General features: G+C 46.3%; 3 protein-coding genes across 3 annotated transcripts in view; 2 read left to right on the top strand and 1 right to left on the bottom strand.

The window, feature by feature from the left end:
- Nucleotides 1-349: 349 nt before the first annotated feature.
- Nucleotides 350-24,546, bottom strand: part of RMND5A (required for meiotic nuclear division 5 homolog A) — a 52,576-nt gene continuing 28,379 nt past the window's right edge. The window contains exon 10 of the mRNA XM_082281966.1: nucleotides 350-868. The gene's annotated coding sequence lies outside the window, so the exon portion shown is untranslated. The remainder of the gene's footprint in view (nucleotides 869-24,546) is intronic.
- On the top strand, nucleotides 10,540-16,069 carry LOC309573243 (T-cell surface glycoprotein CD8 alpha chain-like; the record flags this gene model as incomplete). The annotated part of the gene is made up of 6 exons (XM_082282006.1): nucleotides 10,540-10,625; nucleotides 11,167-11,529; nucleotides 12,124-12,210; nucleotides 12,608-12,724; nucleotides 13,710-13,740; nucleotides 16,024-16,069. The coding sequence occupies exons 1-6, from the start codon at nucleotides 10,580-10,582 to the stop codon at nucleotides 16,067-16,069; spliced, it is 690 nt and encodes a 229-aa protein (XP_082138132.1). The 5' UTR covers nucleotides 10,540-10,579.
- LOC309573242 (T-cell surface glycoprotein CD8 alpha chain-like) lies at nucleotides 20,235-21,886 on the top strand (the record flags this gene model as incomplete). The annotated part of the gene is made up of 3 exons (XM_082282005.1): nucleotides 20,235-20,565; nucleotides 21,158-21,265; nucleotides 21,744-21,886. The coding sequence occupies 3 exons, from the start codon at nucleotides 20,235-20,237 to the stop codon at nucleotides 21,884-21,886; spliced, it is 582 nt and encodes a 193-aa protein (XP_082138131.1).

The raw sequence follows: 24,546 nt of genomic DNA, 5'->3' as shown, positions 1-24,546 counted from the left end.
TCAGGACATCCTCACAGAGTCTGACCTTCACTGAACCCCTCCCCGAGACAGCACCATCTTGTCTTGGTAGACTTCAGCCACTTAGCCCAACTCCAATATCACAAGCACAAAAGATAGGGATTTATCCCTCAGCTCTCTGCCCACCCACAGCAAAGAATTTGCTCAATGTCTGAATTCCCCAATTCCTACACTTTTCCTTTGTAATTTGGAAAAAAAACCCAAACCAAAAACCACCCAGACTCCACATCACCTGTGTGCAGTGAAAACAGGAGAGGACGGCAGCAGCCAAAGATGTTGTCTAGCCTGTTGAAACACAGGTTTGGGCAGTTTGCCAGTAGAAATTATGAAAAAATAATAGAAATTTCTATAATCATCAATAGAGTGTTTTAGACAGTAAACCTGGCAGAGATTTTATCAGCAGGTTTCACAACTATGAGAGCTGATGGAAAAAAAACACCTCCCATTTCATAGGCTTTTTTTCCCAGAGCATAAAAAAGCAAGAAACAGAATCACTAATAAAAAGATGCTGAGAAAATTATCCCAGTCCCCTCATATCTGCAACTTTTATGCTGAGAGCACAATGATGATGCCAGCCAAGGATCATGGATGCCGTGATAAGCTGTGGTGTGTCGTTTCCAGCTTGAAAATTAGTGGGAAAATGTTTCTGTGCATCTCTGCTAGAAGCATGATCCCTGGATCCATGGAGAGAGAGGTACAGGTGACAGCACTGTCCATCACAGTGTCACTCCAGCCACGATGTGCTGGCACATGAGGGTCCTGAATTTATTCCTTGGTTCCTTCAAGGATGGATCAACCTTCTCCTGTCTTCCACTGTCACCATCCTTCCTGCAGCAAGGAACATCCAAGCCTAGAAGGCAAAGTAATGGGATTTTATATATAACCACAAAACTGCACTTCAGCAGTAAATGAAGGATTTCAGCTTAAATGACAAAAGGATTACAAAACTTGGACAAAGACAAAAGGCTTTTGCATAGGACAAGGAGGGTTTTGCAGATGTATGTGTTCAAGAACAAAACTTCAACTATGTTGGGCAAGGAATTGTAAAAGAAATCAAAAATCACGTTGCAATAGTCTGTTGCTGTTGTTATTATTATTTCCCTTATATTTTATAGAACATATATAATACATATTCTATATAGAACACATCCCACATATGTTCTATGTAGAATATATAGACTGTATATAAAGAATATATAGAATACACATTCTATACTAGAAAAAAAATCCAGTTATTCTCTCAACAAAGAGTGCAGACCTCAAAAGCATTAGAATATTCAAAGGGTGTAGATACAGAGCAAAACCACAGGTATTTCAGGCATTGCAGTAAATAGTCTTCATGGTCTTGTTAAAGTTCTGTAAATGCATTTTTAAAAATTGCCAGTCTTTACAGAATATCTCAGTTGTTAATCTAATATTGAAAGTGCTCAATTTTTCTTTATTCTTTTAAAATGCTCTGCCATTTTTCTTTATTCTTTTAAGATGCCCTGCCATTTTTATGCAGATGGTCTGTGGTTTTTCTTTTACAAAAAAGTTAATCAAGTCAGGTGCAGTTGAAAATGTTCAATTGAAAGCAAGCTATTGACAAGAGAGTAAAGTTATCTCTGAGTTTAAAGCTCCTAATACATAAAAAAACAATTTTTCAGTCATAAACTGCTGAGCAAGGCGTAATAATGGAGAAAGGCTGAATAACACCTCTATTAAATGATTAGACTTGAAATCTGTGCAAAAAGAAAGGAGGTACATTACCCACGGGTGCTGTTTAAATTCCTTCAGATTTATCCTCACCCAGAACAGTTCCATGCACTGTAGCTACTTATTACAGTAGCTGGCAGGAGAAATGGATTCACAGCAGGACTTCTAAGCATTCAGATCAGATCTGTCAAACAGGAATTTCTAAATGTCTTTTTCTCTCACTGTATAAAATCAGATGTGTCCCAGAAGCTGCAAGGAAATCCCAAAAAAATCCACTAGGGAAAAAGAAACTACTTCCAAGCAGCATAAATACTTCTTGCCCTTATTACAATAGACTTCACTGCATTTTGTTCAATAAGCCAAAAATAGCAATGTGTTAAATTTCTGGTTTATATAAACCAGAAATTGGTTTTTTTCAATATTATTCTAATTGTATTTTAATATAATTTCCGGTTATGAAATTATGGATTATTTGCTGAAATAACCAATACTTTTGCTATCAATAAATCCATAGTGAGTGCATTCAGGGTGAGATCTGCAGCTTCTGTGGGATTATAAACAAATATTTGTTATTCCAGCATTCATTTAAGTGGAACACATATTGGACCAAGTCAAAAATAAATTTATATAAGGTATTTATTTTGCTCCTCTACTGCCTTGCTATGAGAAAGGTTAATTTGAGTTCATACACCAGTGGCTCTTACACATGAAGCAAAACTCACCCAAGCTTTAAATGTTTGCAAGATGACAGGAGCCTTAACATTCCTCCCTTAGGCATCTGTGGTTTTCTATTAAATTCAACTTCTCATTCAGCCTTTAAGCTACACATGTGCATGAAAGGGGGCTGCATGACACTTTTAAGAGAGAGAGTATCATTATTGCTATTTACACTTCCTGCTCTAGTTAATAAATCAAAACCATGTATGAAACACTCCAAAAGAAATCCCAGTGATGACATCAGCTCAGAATGTTTTCTCAGCCAGGTACAGCATACCTAAGTGCGGCTGCAACAGGGATCTCACACAGCAAAATTATTTAGTTCATTTAACACAAAACCCCCCAAACCCCTGAGATGAATCACTCAGCTGGAAGTCAATGTGAAAAGGAAATTTGTTCAGCTGGCAAAGCCCTCTCCATCCTCTCCCAAAAGCTCCTGGGATTGGTGGGGGCTCTCAGGCAGCCAGGTTGATACAGGCACCTCTGAGTTTGTCTCCTTGGCTTTTAGGCTCCAGCAATGAGTCAGGGCTAAATTCTGTCTTGCCCTGGGCTGAGCCTCTGCATCAGGCAGCAGAAAACTCAATCCTGCAGAAATCTGGAGAAGTTTTGCAATACTGAGTTCTTCAAGGGCTTGAGCTTTGCTGGGAAACGCCAGAAAATTCCGGATTGCCCTCTGTAGAGCATTGGGAGCAATGGACACCTCCAAAGAAAAGTGATGACAAAAGGAAATGGCCTGAAGTTGTGCCAAGTGAGGTTTAGATGAGAGACTAGGAAAAATTTCTTCATGGAAAGGGTTGTCGGGCACTGGCCCAGGCTGCCCAGGGCAGTGGTGGAGTCACCATCCCTGGAGGGGTTTAAAAGACATGCAGATGTGCCACCTGGGGACAAGGTTTAGTGGTGGCCTTGGCAGTGCTGGCTTAAGGGTTGGACTCGATGATTCTGAAAATCTTCTCCAACCTAAAAAATTCTGTGCTGAGCCCACAGGCTGGTGAGAACCACCACAGGCATTGTGCTGCTGCCAGCCCTTGGCCCGTCCCACCCCTTCCTCCACGCTGCGAGCTCAGAGCCAGCCTTACCCTGCCCCAGCTGCAAGCCACGCTGGGTTTTCTACTCCTCTTCTCTGCTGGTGGTTAAAGCATCCAGCCAGGAGGTCGGGCGCCAAAATCTGGTGTGCAGCCACCCTCCCTCCCCGCAAGGCTGAGCAGGGATGAGGGCTGTGGCTTAAGAGACATATCTGTCCCCAGAGATACACATGTGATCTTACCCACCACACATCCTGCTGCGCCCTCCCAGCACGGCGAGCCAGGGCTGTGGGCTGTGCAGGCAGCATGAAATGCAGCACAGAACTGTGATGTTGGGCAGCTGCCTCTGGGAACAGGCACAGCATCCTCGGAGGAGCTGGGTGAGCGCTGCTCTTCCACCTGGCAGCACAGCCCATGGCAGCACCACAGCTGAGTCCCATCATAGCATAGAATCAGAGAATCATTTGGCCTCCAAGATCATCAAGTCCAACCTTAGACCAAATACCTCAATGCCAAAGTGCAATGTCTGCTTGTTTTTAGAGCACTACCACTGATGGCGACTCCACCACTGCCCTGGGCAGCCTGTTCCAATTCTTAGCCACTCCTTCAATGAAGTTTTTCCTAATATCAAAGTGAACCTCCCTTGGCTCAACCTGAGGCCATTTCCCCTTGTCCTAACAATATACGACCCCTCTTCAGGCACACCAGGGAGGAGATGTTGAGCTCTGGGGGCTCCTGGCTTACAGGCAGGGTCACAGAAGAACTGCTGCCATTCTTCAACAAAGTCCAGGTGCAATCATCCAGCACAAGCACGAGGTAAACTCACTGATTGATGTCTTAGGGAGAGGTGCTGGGCTGCACTGACACCCAGCTGTGGGGCTTCAAAACACTATGCCTTACCATCAACACTGAATGCAAAATTCAAACTGGGATATTTCCTATTGTTCACTTAAAAACAAATTGACACAAAATATTCCTGGGGGCTGGGATTGTACATTCCTGCCCTGAGCAATGAGCTGCAAATGACATTCCTGTTATTAAAATATATGTCTCAAGTCATCTGGATGCAGAAGGAAATGAGTCAGAGCAGTGGTGGAACAGCCATTACAAAATAGATGCATTTCCTCAGGTCTTTTAATTTTAATCTGACACCTATCACTGCCGTAGCCAGGATAATTTTGATACAATTACAAACATGGGTCACACCCCACTGTGCAGAGCCCAAGGTGACATCCCCAAGGAGATGCCAGGGGAAGGAAGCTGCCTCTGTGCAAATTCCCCTGCTCGCCAAAGCTGGGTCACTCCTTGCTTTCCCAAAGCTGGAACACAAACTGAGGTAGTTGACCAGGGCCAAACATCTTTCCTGGCCATTATCCCTTTTCCAAGAGGGATAAATATTCTCCTGTGAGAAACCACAGGATCTGTTGTTGGATAAATGTCCTTGTGCAGGGTGAACAGCTAAGGAAGATTAAAGTGCCCAGCATTAAAGAATGAGATAATTGGAAAATTAATAGTGTTTCAGAGGAAATGGATGTGGAGTTTTGTAACAAATGGCTTCCTAAAAATGACACATTGTAATGAAATCTCACATTTAAGAATGTAAAAATGACTGGTTTGGTTCAGAGCAAAGGTTCATCCAGACAACCATCCTGTCTCCAACACTGGATATGAGCAGATGGCTAAGGAATAATGACAAGAAAATCATATGTGTCACTCTCCCTTAATATTCAGTCTATTTTTAACTAAATAGATTTCCTGAGCCTGTTGCTGTCTATTGAGTAACCCACAATGAACTTCTCTTCCAAGCCATTTGTCCAGGCTCTGCGTCCACAGTGTCCTTTGTCAGGGACATCCCTGGGTGAATTTCTTTTGTGTTCAGCCTCACCCACTATCATCTGATGCCCCTTACTTTCTCTATTGGAAAAGGCAGGAAATAATCAATCCTTCTCTGCTCCTTTCCAGCCACTCACAGTTCTGAAGACCTGTAGTGGATACCCATTCAAATCATGTTTGCAGGGTAAAGAGTCCTAGCCTGCCACACAAAATCCATCCCAGGCCTCTGATCCCACATTTTGTCCTGCTCTGAACCTTTTCTTGTTCTACTACTTCTTTTTTGAGTCCCCTGTGTGAGATGAGGGGTCAGACCAACACACAGCATTCAGGATTTATACAGTGCATTGGACCACGCCTTGGCCATGGACTGGACCACTGGACCATACAATGGCAAAGCTGTTCTCTGTTCTATTCTCTGTTTTACACCTGCTTTCCTTCCTACCTGCTGACATCCATTTGCTTTTCCTGCTGGACAATGGTAGTACCTGTTCTAACCCAAGTTTTATAGTCAAGTCAGGACTGGTTTTCCTTCCACACAGCACTTCACAATCACGCACTCCAAACTTCACCTGCCCCTGTATTGCCCAGTCTCTCTAAAATCCTTCTGCAGTTCTGTATTTACAACACATGAATGCAGGGAAATTAATGTGCATTAAAAGAAAGTTTGCAGAATTTTAGACATGATTTGCCATTTAACCTCTGAGTCCAACACTCACAAACAGGGTGGGAGGGGCGCCTGTAGGAGAACAGGCATGGAAAGAATAATCACACACTTCTCTTCACAGTACTAGTGGGGATCAGGCTGTTAAAAGTGAAGCTCAGCACCAAATCTAGTTTGTTTTGTTGATGGCAGGAGAGCATTAAACCAGCTGCTGCTTTTTGATGCCACCATCCCTCCTGCCCTGTCCCTTTTGATCAGGGTGTTGTGGCTTAGGGTTGCATCCTACAGGTCTAATTCAACAGAGAGGGTTGGGTTTTCTTTCAAATAAATGCAAAACTGAGAACAAATAAGATGTATACACCAGCAAACACTATTAATAGGACCACAAAATGGATGAAGCAAGTTGTCTCCAGCAAGCCATGTGTTTCCATCCTGCCAGTTCTGCCAGCAGGAGAGATGGGGAACAGAAATGGGAGCCCTTCCTCCATTCCATTAGCTGTAACCTGCTATGGAAATTAGTTCCCTCTCAAAGATTTTAACAGTAAAGGTGCACAGCAATACCCTGCTCTGGGAAAGTCCTTCTGTACTACACAGATGACCCAAAAACTCCCTGAGGAATCTCCACCAGGAATCTCCTGCCCAACGTCTTTGGGGAAGAAGGTCAGTGTGCAGCAAAGGAGACATGGCAAGACTCTGGATTGGTGTGGGCAGAAGAAGTCAGCTGTGGGAATTACAACAAGGCTATGGGACCCTGGAAGGGAGCTGAACTCAGAGGACAACAATAAAACAGTGCCTTGAACCCAACAGAAATCTGATTGTGGGAATTGGAAATGAGATAATGAGACCAGTTCACCTACTTGAACTGTTCAGACAAAAGAAAAAATAAATTATGCACTGGAGCCAAGCAGATAATTTACTTCTTCTTAAGTCTAGATACAATTAGAAAAATGTTAGGTCTTTTTTCATTCTGGTCTGAATCAGTGATATTTAGATTGGAGTGGCAGAAAGCCAGCCTGTCCACTGTTAACTGCAGATGGGGCACTGGCAGAGTACATGGATACCAGCCCCCAAAAGAAGCCATCACAGATTGCTGATTTATTGAATGCCAGCACAAATGAGCTCTGCAGCATCAAGAGAGAAGTTGTGGGAAGGCTCTGCAAGGAAAACTCACAACACATCCGGGTCTTCTATCAAACTTTCAGCTGAGGTGCCAACAAGCTTGGAGATTATGGAGATTTCCAGCCCTGTGGTGAGTTAAAGGGCTGCACCAAGGAGAGGTGAGAGTGCAGGAGTGTTTGTGGTTTGCATTCTGGATTTTGAGGTATGTGATGTGCACACTGAGAGCACCCAGAAGAGTGGGCAGTATTGGCCACCAAACTGGAAACACGTGGCTACAATGGAAAAACAGCGTGAGTACCTGGTGGGTGACTGTTGCATTTGACATTCTGCAAAGCTCTTAAAGTGCTGAAGCTTTGCAAAGAAAAGGGGGGCAGCAAGTGGCTGATAAACCACAGCCTCATTTCACACCGGAAAAGCTGTGTGCTGGAGTCTCAACATGGTATTTTTCCCTCTGTTTGAAAAACAATGCTTGTAATTTGTGACTGAATTTTGAAATCTTCATTAAAACTTTCCATTCCTCCCCATGAAAGTGGAATGGAAAGTTTTAATACAATCCTTCAAGGGTTAAGAACAGGAAGAGTCAGCAGTGCTGTGGCAAAGACAGTCTGGTGTCACTCCTGAGCTACCATCACTGACCCCTCGCAGGGATGCAACAGCTCCTGCTCATCCTCAGGAATATGGCACCCCTGCTTGGCAATGGGATGTCCTTCTGGAGCACCAGGGGACACCATGGGCAACACAACAACGGATCTGATGGAGCACAGTCATTTTGGTGCTCCTGTTTTGTTCACTGACCATGGCAGAGTGACTCCCTTGTCCCCAGAGGAGCTCCAAGCACACAACACTGTGAGACATCCAGGCAACCTCTGCTATGACTGACACTGAGAAACTGAAAAGCTTCTTGCCCCATGAAAAAGCCCCTGAGATCTTTCCACAAAATGACTGAGAAATCAAATATATTGAAAACTCAGCATGTCCTCCAGCTCTGGTCCTCAAGTCTCTCTTATTTCCCATTCTTTCTCTGTCAAATGGATGTAAGAAAGCAGAGAAAATGAATCCTAAATTCACCTCCCGCTAAGCCCTGATCAAAAACAGGTGGATCCTTGTTACTCTATCTCATCCCTGCATGATTTTTCCTCTTATCTCCCTGCTCCTGTCTTCTACTAATTATTTGATATCAATTAAATACAGACCTAGGCTGGCCCTAGTACATAAAGATAAACCTCAGTCATAAGCAACTTAGGTTGGAGTTCACCAGCAATCAGCGTCCTGTAACCTTAGCTGTGAGTAAAATTAAATTTATATATTTGGGTTTGGGTGAAAAAAGAAATGACTGCCTACCTTCTAATCAACCTGTCTGGTCTCCTGATTTCTCTTGTAAGATGCTCTGCAGAATTAACTGGTTGTCTGAGTATTTTTTCTTCCTTAGTCATATCATACCAGTGACACTACAACAGAAATTACTAAGTACATTACTAATAAAACATGTTATTAATGCTAGTGTTCATTGATTTGGCTTAGGTCCTCAGTCAAACAATGACAGCCTATTTTAAAATACTGTCTAGAGGACAAACAGGCAAACCAGAGCATATGAAAAGCAAGGCAATTCCCTAATTAATCTGATTAGACACCTCCTCCCAATTTTAGTCATCAGTGTTAAACTTACATTAACCACTCTAAATTATTAATACAAGTGTTGATTTTAAATCAGAGCTTTTTCCTGGGGGTTCTGCTTATGTCCTGGAGATTTTCCTAATCAGGTAATTGCTACTGCAACTTTATTTTTTCTTCTTTGTTGATATGCAAAATAGAAATAGCTTTGTGCTACACAGCACCTTATCACAGAAGTCAGTAAAAACGCAATGTGTGACAGCCCTCTTGCAGCTGTATCTCCCAACTGACAAGAAGCTTTTGCCTTGCCTTTAAAGGATATATATATAAGGTGGCCTTCCCTGGAAATCAGCTTCATCTGGGAGCAAAGAGGACCAAGATCAAGGACACCCCTACACAGAGGAGAGGAATATCTGGGCACCAGTTTGGTACCCTGGACTGATTCATAATGAAATTTACTATTTGTCAGAGACAAGAAAGAAATGGGATATCCCTACTAAGAAAGGCAGTAGCCCTTCCTGGATGATCCTTTAATTGTACAGGTTCTCCCAGCACATCCATCACCACATCTCTGAGGACATGCATTGCCTGCTCACTCTACAGCAGAGTGAGAACCTGTATTTGACAAATATTTTGACCCCTCCTCACTGGCCAGCACATTCACTTCCATTTTACTTTCATTTGGTCTATTTAAGATAGACATCACAAGTCTCCCAGCCTAACAAAAGCATGAATTTCACACATCTCAGCAGGCCTAACACGAGCTTTCTTCACTCACCAACACACACTGAAGCCCAGAGAAATAAACCCAGTTCCTAAATCATTTTCAGTTATTCAGCTCTGAGCCCCAATAGAAACAGCATTAAACCCAGCAGCACCTACTTTCTGGCAGACCCAGGAAAAAGGGGATTTCTTTACAACAGGGTAAAGGGAAAAAAAATGCATATAGAAAAATGATCAACAGGAAAGCCAGGAAGAAAGAAAGAAATCAGCCCAGCCCCTTGCAGGCTTTGAAACCCGTGTTACCGTGTGTGCAAAGCTCCAGCAAGCATCGCTCACCCCCACGTGCAAGTGATCACCTGGAGGCAGCAGCAAGGGCCCTCTCCACTGAGGCACACAAGGGGTTTTTTTTGGCAGAGAGGAAGCACCTGTGGTGAGAGAGCCATGAGCTGTTAAAAAAAAACAAAAAGCAAAGCACGCCCTGGACACTGGGCACTCCTGTGAGGTTTCTGCTCACAGACCACCTGCCTTGTGCAAAGAGATTTGCAATTACAAAGAAGAATTAAACAAAGAAGAATTGCAAACAGAACAATCAAGCACCTGAAGAACCCAGCTGTGTGCCAGCAACACGTGTGCTTGGAGATAAATGATACGTATGATCTATGCCATGAAACACCTGCGTCTCGCCGGGTAACAAAATCGTGTGGGCTCTGCCATCCACACGGGATTCCCTGAGTGTGCTCAAGGGTAGGAGGCAGAATCCCTGCCAAGAAAAGCGAAGTGCAGCCTGCACCAAAAGCATGGGACTCATCCATAACTTCTGTGGAGCTGGGGCTGCTGTGGACCCCCAGAAGGCTGGGGACAGCAGGCTGTGGTGGCTGATGCTACCTCAGTCATGAGTGGCATCACTCTGGATCTCTAGGGAAGTCATCCAGGAAAAATCCTTGAGGCACCATTAAGAACTGATAAGGATAAAAGAACCCAGATTCTGATCTAGAAACTAATTTCTGCAGAAATACTTTTTTCCTCGTTATGCCACAGATGCTGAGCATGAGCTCCTTACCCAAGAGGGTCTGGATGACATCACATCCTCCCCAAAAAGCGACACAGCCTCCCAAGTGAAGGGACAAAGATCATCTCAGCTGTGCTGCACCAGCCCCAAGCGCAGACACCCCAGGAGAAGATGGACAGGCCTCCTGCCCTGCTCCTGCTGCTCACTCTGGGACTCTGTGAGTACCGACACGGGGTTGTGCAGCCCCTCCACCGGGACGGGCAAGGAAAACCCTTCCACTGGATCCAATAAAATGTGATAAATAGTTAAGGGGGGGAAATCAAACCAGACAGGCTGGCTTTGAGGTGTGCTCAGTAGGTTTGGAAGGAAAGGTGGCATCACCTCAGCCGGCAAAGGGCAGCCGCCCTGGGAAGGGAGACTGCTCTGATGAGTGGCCCTGGAAGGGAGGGAGAAGGGCAGAAAAAAAGGGGCTTTGCAAAAAGTGATTTCAGGAAGTCACTTTGGAGAAGCAGGGAAGGGGTAATGTCCCTGAGAAGGCACTGGAAGGGCAGCACCCACCGTAAAAGCCCGGGTGGCTGATTGCTGAGCACCCTCCTTGCACCAGCCCAGCAAGGACTCCAAGAAAACCTTCACATCATCCAGACAGCGCGGTCTTCCCTCTGCATTTGTACCTCCAGCCCATGGCCGGGGAGGGAGGTGTCCTCAGAGAACCCCTTTAGTCTTCCCAAGAGGTTCCAGCAAGGATTTCTCTCCTGCAGGCTGCCCTGGGATCCATGGCCAGTCACTTGAGATGAAGGTCAAGTCTCCCAAGGACATCACCCAGCTCCGTGTGGGGCAGAGGCTGGAGCTGGAGTGTCAGACTGACAAGAACAGTGGCGCATTCTGGATCCACCAGGACAAGAGTGGGACCCTTCACTTCATCGTCTTCATCAGTTCTGTTTCCCGGACCACATTCAGCAGGGATCAGAGAACATCCCCTCGCTTTGAGGCGGGCAAACACAACTCGGGCTATCTGTTGGTAGTGAAGTCTTTCACACCGCAGGACGAGGGGAACTATTTCTGCATGGTGAATTTCAACCAGATGCTGTTCTTCAGCCCTGGCCAGCCTGCCTTCCTTCCAGGTCAGCAACACCTTCACCCAATTTCACTCAGCCCTGACAAAATGCCCAGCACCTCCTGCCCACACCCTTTTTCACAGCTGTCTCTCCCACAAACCCCATTTCCCTGCTTGCTTGCCCAAGGCATCCTGTGACCAACCCACAGGTCCTCCTGCCAGAGGCTCCCTGCTTGCCACCTCTGTTCCTGGGACTGCTCCTGCCCAAAGGCAAAGATGACTGGGCAGACCCAGCATTGCCTCCCCATCTTCACTGCCCCATGCCACCCATGGCTCTGAAGGGAGAAGGCTAAAGCAAAGTCCACCACCACCACCCCCTGCTTCCTCAGCACACACAGGTCCCAAAAGTACTGCCAGGCTCAGGGGCTCAGGCTTTCTGAGCATGGTGTCAGAAAGTGAGAAATAAGGAGGCTGCAGCTCCCTCCTGGCTCTTGGGAGACCCTCCCTGGGGGAGTCCCCCTGCAAAACAGGCTCCATGAAGCTGTCCTGGAGCTGAACTCAGGAGCACCTGTGCCCTGGCAAGGTTAGGAGAGCAGAAGGGCAGGAAAGACCTGTTTTATTGTATTTCCCTACCTTCTGAATTAATCCATTTCACTTACAGTCACCACGACAGTGGCACCCACCACACGTGGACCCATCCCCAAGCGTGGCATAACTGAGGACTCCTACCCCAAGACTCCGGATCCAGGTAACCTGAATGGAGGGAGGGAGAGGGGAAGGGCTGGACTCTGCTCCACTAACACCAAGGGGGATCCTGCAGGCATTTTGGGATTGGGAGGGAGAGAGAAGATCCACAGAGCTTCTTTATCACAGATGCAAGGATTAAATTCCAGCATTTCATCTAACCTAATAAAGGCTAAAGATGATGTAAAAAGCACGAGCATGTCCCATGCCTGGGCACACCAGGAACAGGGGAGGGAGGGTAGAGCCTTGGGGGCTGGGGCTGCTTTTAGCCTCAGCAGGTGACGAGAAAACTTTTGCCCACATATTCTCCCTCGAGTCCCCAGGAGAATGGCTACACCAGAACTGGCCATAACACCGGCCATGAGCACCTGGTGGACCTTTCCTCCTCTCTATTCCTGCAGACAGAAGAACACAGGAAGATCTGGATTTCTCCTGTCACATCTTCATCTGGGTCCCCTTGGCAGGTGCCTGCCTCCTGCTCCTCATCGCCCTGGTGATCACCATCGTGCTGTGTCGACGTAAGGCTCACCACAACCCCCTCCAAATGCACCTCTGGCCTGAGACCACATCCCTGTCCCTCAGGGAGATAGATGGATGTTCTGGCTGCTTTGGGAGGCAGCAGATAACCAGAACACAGTCAATGCAAGAGAAGGACCACTGCTAAAATCAGTGTCTGTATTTTAATCCTCATCAGAGGGATTAAGATGAGAAAGAATTATCAACTTAGAATCATAGAGTCAGAAAATTATTTATGTTGGAAAAGACCTTCAAGGAAAAACCATACATTAGGAAGAGACAGTATTTACTCTATCAACTGTCTTGGCTCTACCAAATGGGTGTCTCAGAGGTTAAAGTCCCAGAGCCTGAAACATTCTGACCTAACTGGGTAAATATGCTCCAGTAAATGCTGAGAGTCCCATTAGCAGCTCAAGCTGGAGCCAGATGAGAAACTTCATTACATTATGATCAGTGAAAAGACCTCAGCTATAGTCAATTTCAGCTTCAGACCAAGCCCCTGAGGACGGATTTTTACCTTGATCTGAAATTAATGGCTGGACATTTTATTTTGCTGCATCCACCCCAAAGGAACAACACAGAGGCTAAGATAGGGAAGAGCATAATTAACTTAGGTGCATGCCATGTGGCCTCATTGCCATCACCTGCTGTAGAAATAATTGCTGCTGAGGGATTTTCAGCAATGTGCCAAAGTCAACAGAGACAGCAAATAGAAATAATTCACCCTCAGTATTCCCAGGCTGAGCCTGCTGCTGCTACCCACCCTAAAGATGAATTCACGAGAATATTTAAGTGGATTACTGGGGTAACATGAGCTGCAGCACCATTCCCTGGCATGGATTTCCTCAAAAATAGGTTTGGTTTATCCATTGTTAGTCTTAAAGATATCAGCTTCTGGGGAACACCAGCCCTGCCTCACTGGAGTGGTTCTTTCCTGAGCTGGGACTTAGTACCTTTGAACTAAAACATTTTCTCTCCTTTTTTTAGGAACCAGAAGACGAAGATGCAGGTGTAAGAGGTGAGTGATAGGCATTGGCATTTTTCTGTTCAACTTGGCAACATCTCACCCTCAAGAGATAAAGGAGGCTGGTGCCAAAAGGCAACCTAAAAATTCTTCATCTGATAGAAGGTGGTTGGGAGGGGCCTGAGTAATGACTTAAGGGCAAAAACAGAACAGAAGCTTCTCCTGTGCTCTGTTCTTGGTTTTGTTTGGGGCTTTTTGTTTGTTTGGAGGGTTTTTTTTTTGTTTTCATCTATTAAGTAATTCAAATCACTGAGCTCCAACCCTGCAGCAGATAGGAAACAGAAAGACAGGAGGTGCTTGTGGCAGCCCAAAAACTTTGTGCATCACCCAGTTCTCATAATTATCCACATTTCTGTGCTCCCAATGCACCACTCCCAACTTCAGCCTGAGGGGGACTGTATTTCATCCCTTCCCATCCCCAAAACAGTTCTGTGATTTCACCACTACACATTCAGATGTCCCCATGGATTACATGCGAGTTCCTGGATCCCAAATCCCCCTCTGCACCATTTTGGACCAACAGCACCATGGCTTCCTGACTCTGTTTCCCCAACAGGCACCAAGGAACAGTAGCAGAGAGGCTGCTGCAGCCTGGCATGACTCTCCTGAGAAACACTGGTGCAGACAGCAATAGGTTGAGGGGTAACCCAGTTTCTAGGGCACTCAGGAACCTTTTCTTTATGCTTTCCCTCCTGCCTCCCAGCCCACCCCTCACCCTGAGTCACCAGGAAAACAAGATCAGCATGAGAATTGCAATTCCCCATTTTGGAAGAGGAAATGCCTTTGCCCACACACATTTTGCTTCTGCAGATTGACCTCCCTGCAGCTGGTTTCTCACCTCTCCTGCTCTGCAGGAAACCACTTCTACACTTTTGCAAGCCTTGTGCACCCTGGGGCTTGTGGCAAGAGAGACACCGAGAAATCCCCACTACTGCTCAAGGGCAGCCAGGGCTGGGCTGGTGCTTGGAACAGCTGGGTTGCCAAGAAACTTTGGAACAGCACGTTCACAGCTCTGAAGCCTCATTCTTTGCCAGTTAAAGCATCTTTTAAATCAGATAAATTCCTGGTCCTTGTTATACATCCATGGTTTCACAGTAACAAAGGAAATTGTTGTTTACTTCTCCAAATTAATACAATCATTCAGAAAGAACCTCTCTCCCCAACATTAGCAGAAAATGGATCCCTACAAATTTATTTTTCTTTTAAAGGCAGGTTGTATTTTTTTTTACCTATCTGTGAAAGGGAACAGACTGTCATTTTCACAGGGGATATTTATTACACCCAGCACCCTCTTGATCCTCGCCTGCCTTTCCAGGGGAGAAATGATAAGGAAGAGCTCTTTGTGCAGCCTTGTTTAGGACTGTGTTTGCATTCTTCATTTATCTCAACCCCTGTTGCCAGCTCTGTGCAGGGATGATCTGTCTCTGTGGGGAGAAAAACACCCTGCAGAGCTCTCCAGTGTTGCCCTGATGCAGTGGTCATTAGACAGGGGTGTCAGGAAATCACCTCCTCAGGATGGCTCTCCTGCAGCAGCCCTAACTTGACAGAGCTGTGCCTTTAGCTATTGTAGCACATTTCAGTTTTTGTTTAGAGACGAAATTCCTGCTGCTCTGAGCAGCTCCTGCTTATTGAAAGGAAGCTCTTTGGAAGTTCACAGTGCAATTCACTCCATTAAGGAGCACCCCAGGATCTGGCCTGCAATCCTTGCTGGCAGCAGCAAGATTCATTTTCCACCACCAATTAATCTGCCCTGAAAATGGGTGCCAAATCCCCAACTCATTAGATCAGCATAAAACTCTCCGTCGATGGACACCAGTCATTTCTATAATTCCGTGTGCACGTTGACTCTCTGGAAAGCCTCCTTTCAAACTTCTCTGCAGGCAACACGTTCCAACAAGAAAAACTCTCTCTGAATTGATAACACCTTGTCTAACTCAAAAAAATCCCTGCAAACCCTGAGCTCTTCATTTCTTTCTGAATGTGGAGAAAGGTATAATGACAGGGCAGGAGAATGCAGAAAGTCGGAGGTAAATTTTAAAAGCCCACTTTACTTTTTAATTAATAAAAGAATTGACCATCAGTGTATGTTGAGAATATCCTTCTGGTGCCTGTCACTACTGGAAATGGTGGCAGATCTTTCCCTTGCACAAAGATGATTTAGGGACACTTTGCAGCCTCCTCTTGGAGGTCCCTGGCTGCAGCCCAAGGCTCAAGGAGCCTTAATTGCCTTCTTGCTCCTGTCCCATCTGAGTAAACCAAACCCTCTTCTCTCTCCAGGCCTGCAAACGGGAAGCCCCCCACAAAACCCAGGACCCCAAACTAACACAAATCAGCATCTGCACCTTCTGGCTTCTGGATCTTCTCCCAGGAGCTGTCAGCACAGAAATCCACCTCCTACGTTATCCACAATGTGACTGCACCTCACCCACTCTGCCAGGTTTGAAGAGACAAGATCTTGGGAGCACAGGCACACAGACAAGCAGCAGCATTTCCCTGTGAACCACAGGGGAAAGCACAGCTCCTTCCAAACCCTGAGCTTCTCCTGTCAATGCCCAAGGCCAGAGGCCGTCTCTCTTCCCAGTGACGGGGTTCAGGCACAACAGCCAGGCCAATCCTGATGCTGATGTGCCTCAGTGAGAAGCTGATGAGAAATAAGGACTTGAGCTGGACCTCTGCTCAAGGTTGTGAGCAATTTCCTCCCAAAATGCAGCCAAAGGTGGAATTTGCCACACGATGCCTTACAAATTATTATCCTCAACACATCCTCTTGTGGTACCCTCTCTCCTGGGGTTTTTATTGTGTCACGTAATGGAATATAAGACTGCACTGAGAAGCTAAATATGGATTAAAGGGGCTTATTTTGGAGGTTTTTACAGGGTTTTTACACTGTTCACCTCATAGTAGCCTGGTTCTGCTGCTACCCCCAACCCACCTATCTCTGCAGGAGTTTGGCCCCAGCAAGGAAAGTGGGATTTGCTTTCTTTCTGAGGGAAATGGCTGAGGGATCAAAATAAAAAGATCTTTGTCACTTGTTTTGGTTAAACAGCACATTTAACATGCTGATTTTTTTGGGACATGTTACAGACTACTGCAAGTTCTGTTTTTTCAGCTCTATATTTCATGTAAATATTTCCTTAGTACACTTGCAATTCAAGAACTGAGACAAAAAATAAAATTATTCTAGTCAGATTCATGACCATTATTGCTTTCTTTCTTCAGTTCCTAGTTTCACAAAAGCTAAAATCCTTCAGGAAGATAATAAAAAAGTGTTTGAGAAAGTTTTGGGTAACAGAAAAGCCAGTGATTTATACACCATCCTGAGCTTTAGGATGGCAGACTCCAGCTTCCAGCTTACCACAGCCTAAAATCATCTAAAGGTATCTTCCCAGGGATTTGCTGATGGGCCCAGTAACACTCCCACATCCCAGGAAGCTGCCATGAAAGTGCCTGAGATAAAGAGTCTGCGGGTACTCTGGAATTCCTGTCACGGGGATGATAAAAACCTGGCAAAACAAGGAGTGGAAGAAACCCTTTGATAATCTCCTCCTCTGTAAAGAAGATAGGAAGGAGAGAAAATCAGAGAAAAACAAAGTTCTTCCCAACTTACTTGTTTGTAAGAATTTTTAAAGAAATACAAAATAATTTGGGACTAGATAAGTGTATCTGAGCAAGAGCGGGCAAATACTGAATGACAACTACATGGCTCTACACACACTATGAAGAAAAAATTAACAGAAAAGCCTCAAAATTTGGGATATAAGAACAATTTAATTGTTGGGTGGTCTCTTACTGAATCAGTGAGCTAAAAGTTTACCTTAAAAAGCTATAGGTTTTGCCTCAGTATTCTCAGTCACTCTATCCACTTTTTCACATTACACATCACACCGCGTTCCTGCAGCCCAGGCAGAAGGGCAATGTGATCCTTCTGCTCTGGTGCTGATCCCCACACAGAAATCTTCTTCAAGCAGATGAAGAAATAGAAGCAGGATCTGTTTGCTTTGAGGGTTTTATTTGTTTCAGAGGGGTTTCTTTGTTGTTTGTTATTTCAGAACACACCTGATCACTTTCAAGCCCAGTGCCAAATTCAGGAGGCTCTGGGATGGCTCCTGCCTCCCTCAACACATCCTCACACTGATCCTCCAACCCACACTCTGCAGGCCACAGTTCACACAGCACCAGTGACCCTCACACATCTCAGCAGCCCAGCAGCAGCTTTCCCCACTCACCAACACACTCTGATGCCCAGTAATATAAACACAGTTCCTAAGCCATTTTCCATAACTCAGCTCTCAGTAGCAGCACAAATAGCAATGGCATCAAAGCCAGGGGCACCTGGATTCTGACAGATCCAGGAAACAAGAGGCTTCCTGGGAAAGGGTTAATTAAAAAAAAAACAAACAAAAAACCCAAACAAAAACCTTACACAGAAAGATAATCAACAGGAAAGCCTGTGTGTGCAAAGTTCCAGGAAACATCACTCGTCCCCCTGTGCCAGTGGTCACCCAGAGACAGCAGCAAGGGCTCTCCACTGGAGCACTCAAGGGGGTTTGGGGCAGGACAGAAGCAACCTGTGGTGAGACAAAAGAACCACAAGTAGGTAAAACAATAAGCAAATTACAAATTCTGGACTAGACACTAATTTCTTCAGAAATTCTTTTTTTCCTCAATGTTTTGCCACAGATGCCAAGCATTGTCACTTTACCCAAGAGGGTCCTGATGACATCACATGCTCCCCAAAGAGCGGCACACCCTCCCAAGCCAAGTGACAAAGATCATCTCAGCTGTGCTGCACTGTCTCCAAGGACAGACGCCCCAGGACAAGATGGCCTGGTCATCTCATGCTCTGAGTAGCAGCACCAATATCAAGGGCATCAAACTCAGCAGCACCTGGTTTCAGACAGACCAAGGAAAATAAGGAGCTTCTCTGCAAAGGTGTAATAAAAAAAGAAAAGCAATCAACAGGAAAGTAAAGAAGAAAGAAATAAATCAAACATCAGCCCAGCCCCTTGCACTCTGGTGAAACGTTTCTTTCCGTGCATGAAAAGGTCCAGGAAGCATCACCCATCCCCATGTGCAAGTGGTCACCTCGAGGCAGCAGCAAGGGCCCTCTCTGGTGAAGCATAGAAGGGTATTTTTGAAGAGCAGAAGACCCTGTGGTGAAAGAAGAGAACCACAAGTTTTGAAAACAAAGAGAAAGCAAAACACTCAGTTGTGCAAGGGGCAGTCTCAACAGGTTCCAGCTCCTAGACCAACTACCTTGTATGAAAAGGCTTTTGCTGAGCAATAGCAAAGAAGAACTGAACAAAGAAGAAGTGCAACAAGAACAATAGAGAAATACCTGTCTGTGTGCCAGAAACCTGTGCTTGGAGACAAACCACACCTGTGGATCTACACCATGAAGCACCTGTGTCACTGTGGGCTCTGCCATGTACACGGGACTCCATGAATGTGCTCAAGAGAAAGAGGCAGAATCCCTGCCAAGAAAAGCATTCTAGGGCCTGCACCAAAGGATGGGACTGGTCTGTATCTTCTGCACAGAATCTGTGAGGAGGGAACAGCAGGCTGTGGTGCCTGATACTACCTCAGTCATGAGCAGCATCACTCTGGATCTCTATGAAAGTCATCCAGGAAAAATCCTTGAGGTGCTTCTAAGAAATGATGAGGTTAAAGGGACCCAAATTTTGGACTTGAACTGAATGTGTCCTGATGGTGGGGTCTTGATGACATCACATCCTCCCCAAAGAGCGACACAGCCTCCCAAGTGAAGGGACAAAGATCATCTCAGCTGTGCTGCACCAGCCCCAAGCGCAGACACCCCAGGAGAAGATGGACAGGCCTCCTGCCCTGCTCCTGCTGCTTGCTCTGGGACTCTGTGAGTACCGACACGGGGTTGTGCAGCCCCTCCACCGGGACGGGCAAGGAAAACCCTTCTATCAAATTCAAGACATAGGACTAACTAGTTAAAGGGGAGGAAAAAAATCGAAGCAGAAAGGCTGGCTTTGAGGAGTGCTCAGTAATTGTGGGGGGAGAGGCAGAATCACCTCAGCCGGCAAAGGGCAGCCAGAGGGGTGGCTGCAGCACCACCCGCCCTGGGAAGGGAGACTGCTCTGATGAGTGGTTCTGGAAGGGAGGGAGAAGGGCAGAAAAAAAGAGGTTTATAAGTTAAGAGTTTATAGGGAGCTTGTATAGCTTATCACTTTGGAGAAGCAGGGAAGGGGTAATGTCCCTGAGAAGGCACTGGAAGGGCAGCACCCACCGTAAAAGCCCGGGTGGCTGATTGCTGAGCACCCTCCTTGCACCAGCCCAGCAAGGACTCCAAGAAAACCTTCACATCATCCAGACAGCGCGGTCTTCCCTCTGCATTTGTACCTCCAGCCCATGGCTGGGGAGGGAGGTGTCCTCAGAGAACCCCTTTAGTCTTCCCAAGAGGTTCCAGCAAGGATTTCTCTCCTGCAGGCTGCCCTGGGATCCATGGCCAGTCACTTGAGATGAAGGTCAAGTCTCCCAAGGACATCACCCAGCTCCGTGTGGGGCAGAGGCTGGAGCTGGAGTGTCAGACTGACAAGAACAGTGGCGCATTCTGGATCCACCAGGACAAGAGTGGGACCCTTCACTTCATCGTCTTCATCAGTTCTGTTTCCCAGCCCACATTCAGCAGGGATCAGAGAACATCCCCTCGCTTTGAGGCGGGCAAACACAACTCGGGCTATCTGTTGGTAGTGAAGTCTTTCACACCGCAGGACGAGGGGAACTATTTCTGCATGGTGAATTTCAACCAGATGCTGTTCTTCAGCCCTGGCCAGCCTGCCTTCCTTCCAGGTCAGCAACACCTTCACCCAACTTCACTCAGCCCTGACAAAATGCCCAGCACCTCCTGCCCACACCCTTTTTCACAGCTGTCTCTCCCACAAACCCCATTTCCCTGCTTGCCCAAGGCATCCTGTGACCAACCCACAGGTCCTCCTGCCAGAGGCTCCCTGCTTGCCACCTCTGTTCCTGGGACTGCTCCTGCCCAAAGGCAAAGATGACTGGGCAGACCCAGCATTGCCTCCCCATCTTCACTGCCCCATGCCACCCATGGCTCTGAAGGGAGAAGGCTAAAGCAAAGTCCACCACCACCACCCCCTGCTTCCTCAGCACACACAGGTCCCAAAAGTACTGCCAGGCTCAGGGGCTCAGGCTTTGAGCGTGGTGTCAGAAAGTGAGAAATAAGGAGGCTGCAGCTCCCTCCTGGCTCTTGGGAGACCCTCCCTGGGGGACACCCCATCCAAATGGGCTCTATGTAAAGTTCCCCCCAGCTGAGCCCTTTGCTGTGCACAGGAACAGCAGCGCCCGGGTAGGAGAGAAGAAAGGCAGGAGAGTTATTTCACTGTATTTCCCTACATTCTGAATTCATCTATTTCACTTATAGTCACCACCACTGTACCAGCAGCCACCACACCAGGACCCACCACACCAGGATACACCACCCAGTGCGGCATCACTGAAAAGGATTCCTGCCAGAAGGCATCAGATCCAGGTAGCCTGGATGCAGGGAGGAAAAGGGAAGAGCTGGATTCTCATCACTGATAACAAGGGGCATCCTGCAGATATTTTGGGTTGGGGGAAGAGTGAAAATCCATACAGCTTTAGCAGAATAGGAAGGATTAAATTCCAGTGTTTCATCCCCCCATAGGAAAGGCTAAGGATGATGTAAAAAGCATGAGCACATCCCATGCCTGGGCACACCAGAAACAGGGTGCAAGAGGGTAGGACCTTGGGGTCCAGGGCTGCTTTTAGCCTCATCAGAGGACACAGAAGAGCTTTTGGCCACGTGTCCTTCCTCCAATGCCCAAGAAAACACTGACAGGAGTAGAACATCTCTGCAGGCCCAGGGGAAGCTCTCTGCCTCAGGCACACCAGGCAGGGCCCTGGGCAGCTCCCTTGGCTCCACCAGAACTGGCAGTAACACCAGCTGTGAGCACCTGGTGGACCTTCCCTCTTCTCTATTCCTGCAGACAGAAGAATGCAGGAAGATCTGGAGTACTTCTGTCTCATCTTCATCTGGGTCCCCTTGGCAGGCCTCTGTCTCCTGCTTCTCCAGCTGCTGGCCACCACCATCGTGCTGTGTCGACATAAGGCTCACCACAACCCCCTCTAGGTTCATCTCCGGCCAGAAACCACAGCCCTGTCCTTCAGGAAGATAGATGGATGTTCTGGCTGCTTTGCAAGGCATGGGATAAACAGGTCAATGCAAGAGAAGGATCCCTGTTACCATCACTGCCTGGTATCTTCCAAAAAATCATCTCCACACTTCCAGAGTGACCTTCCCCTCCCACTCCAGCTCTTTCCAAAGATTTTATACAAATGAGGTGCAATAATCTGACTGCAGCATCAGAGCTTCTTTCCCAACAAAAGGCCACACATTATGAATGGGAAGCTTTGCCTTGAAAAAGTATTTTCTCTATTCAGTGTTGTTGAATGTGACAGGTGACACACACCAAAATTAAATGTATAAACATTGAACAGAAAGCCGTTCAGAAAACTGAGTGAAAGCATTTTTCTGTATTTCAATCCCTATAAGTTTTGTTATTCTTCCTAATTAAATTACTATGTCATGACCTAGAGATTAATTTATTGCCTGTTGTAGTGCTTGGGAGCCTACAGAGGACAATCATGTGGGGAGAGGCAGGACATAGGTATTTAAATTCAAAAAAGCATTTCAATAAGATGAACACATGCACAACAAAGTCCTCACTACTGCATTGAATCCTACTGTAGGATAAACAGAGAGAAATAAAACCCCAAGCAATAAAAAAGACCTATATTTGGGCATTAACTGATGTTACTAACAGTGATGCTCCACCATGCAGTGCTGCACTAAGACCCCAGTCCTGAAGCAATATTGATCCAGGAAAGTTCTTCTTGCAGTGAAGAACTGGAAGTAGGAAATCTTTGGGTTCGGTTTTTTTGGTCATTTTGCAGGGCTTGCTTGTTAGTGCTTTTTCTGCAATCTTTCATTTGCACAGGAAATCAACGTCCAGAAAAAGAATTGCAACATTGACAGTGGTAATTACCCCCCTGAACACAGCTCCAAATCCACTGCACAGTGGAATCTTCCCATTTTGGACCTCTAGTACCACTGTAACAGACATAATGAGTTAGCATAAGCCTATAAGTGAAGGGAGTTGAAAAGCAAATCCAGCTCTCCAGCTGTGGGTTTTCTGCGAGATCCTACACATTCATGGACTGCTGCCCATCCCAAGATACCTGGGGGTAAAACTCATCCTTTTGTCTCTTCTTACATGAGGTTTTCTATCACTGAGCTCCTTAAATTTTAGTATGTTTTACAAATATACCCAATACGCTGCACTGAACTGCTCTGATTCCACCTTTGCTGCAAAAGCAGCACAATCCTCTTTGCAGAAGGTCAGAAGGCTGAGGGGGCCAGAACAGCTTGGAGCAAGCACTAAAACCCTTTTGTAGTCACTGCCCCAGTTTCTCCCTGAATACCCCAAAAATTACCAACTTCACCACGGAAGCCTCCAGCAGAGGCAGTGACCCAGCACAGCTCTCCAAAGCAACACTGACTTTGCTTTGCAAGCTCTTCATTCCTCATTGATCAGCTCATGTTCCAGCACAGCTCAGCTTCACCCAGCACTGCACCCTGGCTCTAAACCTATGGCTCAAAAGAGCCTCTGATGTTTTCCATTGACGGGTGGAGCTGAGGAACAATATTCTTTATAATCCACTTACAATCTGGATTTTCTTTAGAAGACCTTTGCACCCCTACTAATAAGGTACCAGTAGAAGGCAAAACCAAACCCACATCTTTTGCACTAAAATGTTAAGAAGCAATTGCAAATATAAGTGCAGCAGTGAGAAGGGAAAGTCCCAAGAGCAACTCCAGCCCTGCATGCATACACCTCTAGCAAATCATGCAAGTTCAGAGCAGACTGGCTGGGTTTGTGGTCGAGTGGCAATGTCTGGGCAAGGAGCCTGGACTGCTGCTTGCTACTAATAAAAAGAGGAGGACTGGCTGCACTGGAGTCCAGAGAAGCAGCTCAAGGGTGCTTGCTTGTGCATGCAGGAAGCTGCTGTTGGACAGGCCCTAGACACCAGACAGCTTTTTGCTTACAGCATATGGAAGAGGTTCTAGTTCCACAAAAAGGAGACAGAGCAGGGTGCAGAGGCAAAGGCTGGAAGCCGCTACAGGCTGACACAAAGCAAACTGGAGCCTGGCATAAAGAATGACTTTCAAAGAGGAGCAGAAGGAATACATTTGTTCAGAGCTTGATGGTTACCTAATTGCACACTTGCTCTATACTAATAATGGAGTAGCTCAAAACTCTCAGAATCTGATGGGCTACAGACAAACAACCCAGGAGTTAACACTTAATGGTGGGGAGAGCAAGAGCTGTTGCACAACCTAAGCACAACCTCAACTAATAAAGGAAAAAAGAGTACAAGATGGTCACTGAAAGCCTATGAAGATAAGGCAGGCATCAGATGCCCCCAAAACAGAGCATCCAGAATTTATTGATAAACCCCTGGTTCTACCCCATCCACGGCTTCACTTACTCAGTGAACTTTTCTGAGTGAGCACGGATTTTGATAAATAAGCTCCAGATACATAATACAGCCAAGATGACCCCACCAGAGCCAGTAACTGGACGGGTCAGTTAAAGTCACTTTGTCTGTTCAAGCCTGTATTTGACAGATGACCTCCACAGGGAAGGCACCTAAACTCCACCCAGACTCCTCAGACTAATTCTGTGGTGCATTTTGTGCAAGTGCTTGGAACCATACCCTTGGTGCTGT

This window comes from Coloeus monedula (genome assembly GCF_965178545.1).
Source record: "Coloeus monedula genome assembly, chromosome: 5".
Taxonomy (NCBI): domain Eukaryota; kingdom Metazoa; phylum Chordata; class Aves; order Passeriformes; family Corvidae; genus Coloeus; species Coloeus monedula.
Note: the sequence above shows the minus strand (reverse complement) of the source record. Positions and strands in the feature narration are given on the sequence as shown.